Source organism: Gasterosteus aculeatus, chromosome 4, assembly GCF_964276395.1.
Source record: "Gasterosteus aculeatus chromosome 4, fGasAcu3.hap1.1, whole genome shotgun sequence".
NCBI lineage: Eukaryota > Metazoa > Chordata > Actinopteri > Perciformes > Gasterosteidae > Gasterosteus > Gasterosteus aculeatus.
Window position 1 is genome coordinate 31,107,531 of NC_135691.1, and position 6,000 is coordinate 31,113,530.

Genomic DNA, 6,000 nt, shown 5'->3' on the forward strand with positions numbered 1-6,000 from the left:
TGGCCTTTCTCTATCGGCCGGCCTTTAAATGATCTCATGCTTTACATGAGAATATAAAACCCTTAAGCAGTGTACCGTTAAAAGTAAAATCCTAAAAGTCCTCCAAGTTCAGACGAGCCCGAGCAATTCCTCATTTATCACCACATCCTCTCCTCGGCCCTGCAGGGAGAGGCTTCAGATAGCTAGCAGGCCCGCAGGGTCAGCCGGAGAACAGGTTCTGATATGATAAACACCGGCTGGGGTCCTTGAGGGAAGCTGGTTCGGGTCAGAGACAATTCCAGATCGACAGAGCCGGTGTCAATCCCGAGTAGGACATGTAAATGTTAAAAAGATTAAAAACTCATCATCTTTGTAGACGTGTCCCCCTCCTTTCCTTTTCCACCAATCACTAAACCCTGTGGAGAAAAACTCCACAGAGAAGGAGGAGGCGAGTCGGTGGAGCACAGGCTATTGGCAGTGGAGATAATAGACGAAGGCAAATTGCATTTCTCATCAGAAGTTTCATTAACCCCATGGACCCGCGTGGAGGGCATAATCTGTAACATTACCACTTCCTCACGCTTCTCGCCCACCGCACACCTTTCACTACGTTCATGCAGGACAGAGGGGAAGACAAGAAGAGGAAAAGGAAAAGTGCCAGGAGCGAAGCTTCCGGCCCCCGGCGGGCAGGTGCCATTTCAGACGTTTCTATTTTCTTCACACTCTGTCCTTTTAATTCAATCTCATGTTATGAAAAAAGGACCGGAATCCCATCATTTCACAATGCGCAAGAGAGAACAGGAGAAGTCAGTTTCAAAAGCAGACTGAGATATCTGTCCTGATAAGTTTGGCACTCACATTTATGCACGCGCACAAACTCACGCACACTTCTGCCATTGTTTTCCTCCTCAGCCCCGCCCCCCCACCAGCTCTGCTTTCACCTAGGAGACATCTTTAAGCAGGCCATTAGTCCAGCGCAGTGTGTGGGCTGCGGCGAATGAATATTTATTACGCATTGGAGAAGGTGTAGGAGGTTCAACCTTGACTATGGTGTAATCAGCGCACACGCACACACACACGTCCGTGATTTAGAGACAGCCGACCCGCTGAGAGCTTCACTCGATAGCCAACTCTGGTGGACGCACATAATCAATGCGCGCCTCATTACGGTCGTACCCTTTCAAAATTGGGCTGAACTTTGCAACTTTTTAACAAGATTCACTGTCATCGTAAATTTGTTTCTTTGCGCTCGATCAGTTAGACAAAACAACTTTTTTTTTGTTGTCCTTTTCATTATACTTGGGGCGCTTTCTACATGCCAAGCTGTCAGGTGGCCTTGCTAGGAGAATATACACAAAATACCTTATTGTTGCATAATGGCCTAAATAAAGATGATAACTGGAGGGAGTACGCAGCAACAATAGAAACACATAGTCAACCCGTAACAAGCTGATAGGATACATCCCTAACTGACCACCTAAAGGATGATGCATTTGAATATTTCTAATCTTTCGTCAACATTGCATTGTAAACAGAGACAGCAGTCTCTCACATTAACAACCTGTCACACGTTTGATTGAGACTTTGTTGTATTTATCTGAAAACTATAACAACGCAGGAATTACTTCATTCACCATGGAGACGAGCGAAGCTCTGCGGTGAGAGGCCCCGCAGTTAATGGAAAAACAGACCAAGATTCCATTAGTTGTGTTACATAATGTGCTCAAACAAAAAGGCAGGTGGCTCACACAGAATCTGTAGTCATTTCACACAAGTCCTATGTATAAATAAAAGTTAAACACACACACCTCCTTCCCCTAATAAGGCCCGGTGGTTTGTTGTCGGAAACTGCAGAGGTGTCGTTTTAATCACTGGAGTCAGTGTGGTGTGGCATAAGTTGGCCTTTTTTAATTACCTTGCTGATTGAGCCCAGTCAAGGATGGGGAGGCATGCCCACACCCTGCACAGCACCTTTGAAGAAGCAGCGCCCACGCCCCGTTATGTATAGTCTAATGACTGGGCAACATTCAGATGTCCTCTACCGGATACGTCAAGAGATAAAAGGAAGACAAGCAAGACTAAAAAGTTTACTTTGAGAGAGAGGGAGAGAGAGAGTTGAATGTACAAATGTAATAGCCAACTGGTTGCCAATAGCGACAGGAAGTATCTTTCAAGATTTAATTTGTCCTCAAATTAGACTTTGCCTTTTATAAAAGAACAGCAAGAAGCTATTTTTTTTCCAGGACCCCTTTCGATTGATGGATTTCTTTTATAAGTCTGGAGCGACGTGAACAAGAAACAACCGGCTAGTCACAGTGTTTGTAGGTCTGCCTGCCGCGTACTGCTGGACGGGTAGCGCGCTCTAAAGACCAGCGTGAAAGAATGTTTGCATCAAAGAAATAGGAACTGCAGCGGTTTTAAAAGACAGGGAATTGTTTTTAAATGCGATTGAGGGGGGGAAAAAAAACACTAGTTTGAGTGTTCTCACAGACAGCAAGAAGGAGAAGGGGCACCATGACAGCTACCAATTACAGCATGGAGGTATTAACTTCAATAAAATGATTAATCATTTAATTAACAGTAAGGGAATTGAAATAAATGTGTAATGTGACCGAGGCTGCTGCGAGGACGAGTAATTACAATCGGCAAGAAAAGTTGGATGCAAAAAGCTTAGGCTGGCTGAAAGTAAACACCCACACAATAAACATCATTGAAATTCAATGTAGCTGGACTTCAAATAAATCATTGGACAGCTCATTCCCTCATAACCTTTGCCTTTTAATTAACATTGTATTGGAGAAGAGCCGATTACATTTAATTTCTGCCGTTTCTGAGCGTTCAATCATGTCTTTTGTTTGGAGAAACAAGGCACAAATTAGTTCAGCCGCCTCCAAGTCCAGGAAAAACTAAAAAGTCAGTGGAGATGAAAATAAAAAGATACCTCAAAAAGCATTAAGTGTATGCTCACACAACTGGGTTCTATAGGGATCTAATAACCTGTTCCCATAAAATGGATTACCTTATAAGCACCAGAATATCAGTCAGATGTCAGTACCAGATTACTGAACAGCATACACCACAAAGCAAAACGATCAATTACACTTCTCTTTTTCAATATTTGTTATTGGAAATGTATGAGAATAAAACTCACCGGCCGCTGCAGCAGGTGGTGGTGGTGGATCCCCAATTGACTCAGGCACTACAACTGGCTCAGGGGCAGGAGCAAGGGGTACTGGGTCGACTGGGGGCTGAGGAGGAGGTGCAACTGGGTCACTGGGTGCGGTATACTCGGGCAGAGGAGGTGCAGAAAATGGCTCGTCAGGCTGCGGGGACAAAGCGTCCCCTGAAGGATGTAGGGGTGGGGACAGGATGGCAACGGATTTAGAGACAGGAGGGGAAGAGAGGGGTTCCGCTTCAGGGAGAAGGGGAGCAACAACGGGTGTCACCTTGACAGGAAGAGGAGGTGGTATGGGTTTAGCTACGGATGAAGGAGCATTGGGTTCAATTACTGGAGGAGAACAAGCAACAGATTGGTTTAGGGGAAGAGGAGAGGGTTCAATTACGAGGGGAGGAGCAGCAAGCGGGGCAATCGCTTCCTCCGCAGCTGGAGCAGGGCACCGAGCAAGAACCGGGGAAGCAATGGGAACAGAAGGAGGGACAGATGTTGGCAAAATTACTGGCTCAACCGCAGCAGGAGCAGGGGGAGGAGGTGCCACCACAGGCTTATAATCAGCGACAGCAGAAGCCGGTGGTGACGAGGACGGAAGCACCACGTCAGCAATGATGGGTGCTGCTACCTGTTCCTGAGGAGGTTGAGGAGGAGGAGCTGCCAGAGTCTCTTTGGCAGATGGAGTCGGTGGAGGAGGAGATGATGGTGCAACAGGTTCTACGAGAGAAGGAGGAGGTGGCAAGGAGGTGATCGGATCAAAGAGGGGAGGAACTGGCCGCGGGAGAGGAGAAGGAAGGAGTATAGGTGCCATGGATGGTGGAGGAGAGGGGGCACGTTGGAGCTTAGGAGCGTCGGGTTCCCTCATGCGGTTGATGACATTCTCAGAAAGCTGCAAAGGACAGTGGAAAAAAAGTTATAAAATGGAGGAATGAAGTGAATTTAATTTAATTTAGTTTGACATATTCAAGGGGTAATATCTCATACACAAATACATTACGCACTTTAACTGCTGTGGCTTTCACAATTTTATTTGTTTACTGATCAACCATATGAGGTGCATGCTAGTAGGTCAGCTGTTTTTTAGTAACTATTGGCAGAGCTAGGCTTTGTTTCCCCTGCTTCATACCCAAAATATCTTCTCATCGAACACATATGGAGCACACACACACATAAGTCGGTCATGTGAGTAGATCAGTGGACAACGCATCCCAGCACTGGCATGAACAGGATTACACCTTAGCCCAGTTGGCCTACAGAGTAATGATAGACATTATCGTGACCAATAAAGTATTATCTGACTAAAGCCTCTCCAGCTATAAATATACATCTCACAACAGCACAGACGGACCTGTGACAGCGCTCACCTCATGACGTCACCTTGAACCAAGAATGCACACAGCCGGTCCTTCTGTCACCCAGTGTCATTCACAGACCGGGTGACAGAAGGACATTGGGAAGCTAACTGCACCAGCCACTGCAGCGGCTGCTGCTTACTATGCCTTATGTAACTTGTGTTACTCCTTTTGCTTTCAGAGTGAATGGAGTGTCGGGCTGGCAGGAATGCGTTTGCAACGACTAAGCACAGTAGCATGAAGACAAGCCATTCGGCACTCTTATCTTATGTTAACATTTACGACACAGGCTGGCACACCACTGTGTTACCTGTGAAACGGTCACCGCGCACCTGTGTAGTCAACGCTGGGCATGTTTGTGTCGCGAACACTTACCCGTATGCCCTTCACCACCGATATGTTCTCATGCTCGTCGGACTCGAAGGAGACACGACGGGTACTGCTGTTCGCTCCCATTATCTGTAAACGGGTCGGTTATCTAACGTACATGTAAGTTGGAAGACTGACGCTGGGCTTTCCGTGGAAACTTAACCGCGTTAGAAGCAGGTGTAGCTAGCTGGCCGGGGCCCACAACACACGCGCCGCTGCTGCTGCTGCTTTAGCCAGAGCGCACTTCCTCAGCATGACGTCATGGAAAAAGGTGTGAGATGATTGGACAGAAGCGTTGTACGTCCTTAGATACGCAGTTCTGATTGGTCAATGATCGAACGCGGCAGGGTGGGAGCGTTAAAGCCGTTCTGTGGATAACTGACAGCTTGATTTATGGCCGGTGTGTCTAAACTTTACTCAAAGAGGGCGAGATTTGATAATGTGAAGATGCCGGGGGCCCAATAGTTACTTCTGACTTTAACAATAACAGTTCCATGCAAATAATACACCCATATCACAATATATATATTTTTTTCAAATGACAATCTAGCCAAATATAAGCGACTTTGAAGAACTCTAAAAACACAATTCTGCCTTTCATTCACATCTGGAGGGTCAAATAACATTAAAAAACGGTATGGAATCCATTAAACGTCCATGAAGTTGATAAATGCCTTTTCCACACGATCATTTTAAACAGACGTCCTTATGCTGTCTGTTGTCTGTCATGGGAAGAATTGCATTTTAAAGTGATTTATTTAACAGTGCTAGCGGCCCATAGGTAATACGCTATAAGGCCGAAGCGGGCCCAATGTAATCTGACCAGGAGCCGTGCTTGACCCCCGGGCAGGACTTTGTACACGGGTGATTTATGGCTTTTGAATATCCCAAAAGATAGTGATATCATTGAAAATAATACTGTTCATCATTCCCAGATGAACTGACAAGTTGTGACATTAACTTTTTTTTCTATTTCCATAAAGAAGGCAATGTCTATCTATTTTGACATAACTGTGAAAGAATACAGGACCATATATACCCTTGCACCATATCAACAATCATATAACAAGGACAAGACAGAAATAGCTAAATTTAGAACCCTTCCGACATCCTGAGAATTGTTTAGTGTGC

At 45.7% G+C, this 6,000-nt stretch overlaps 1 protein-coding gene across 14 annotated transcripts in view; it reads right to left on the reverse strand.

The window, feature by feature from the left end:
• The window catches only part of chchd3a (coiled-coil-helix-coiled-coil-helix domain containing 3a), a 49,129-nt gene extending 43,911 nt beyond the window's left edge, over positions 1-5,218 (reverse strand). For 8 of the 14 annotated variants that reach the window (XR_013467265.1, XR_005712009.2, XM_040174324.2 and 5 more), the window contains exons 1-2: positions 4,876-5,142; positions 3,131-4,037 (exon numbers count right to left, since the gene is read on the reverse strand). Coding sequence is in view for 11 of the 14 variants with exons in the window: in XM_040174324.2 (XP_040030258.2) it covers positions 3,131-4,037; positions 4,876-4,956 (988 nt within the window). In the remaining 3 variants the exon portion in view is untranslated. Of the gene's footprint in view, positions 1-3,130; positions 4,038-4,875 lie in introns of all 14 variants that reach the window. The other 6 variants (XR_013467266.1, XM_078100308.1, XM_078100309.1 and 3 more) reach the window with 2 other exon arrangements.
• Positions 5,219-6,000: the final 782 nt, after the last annotated feature.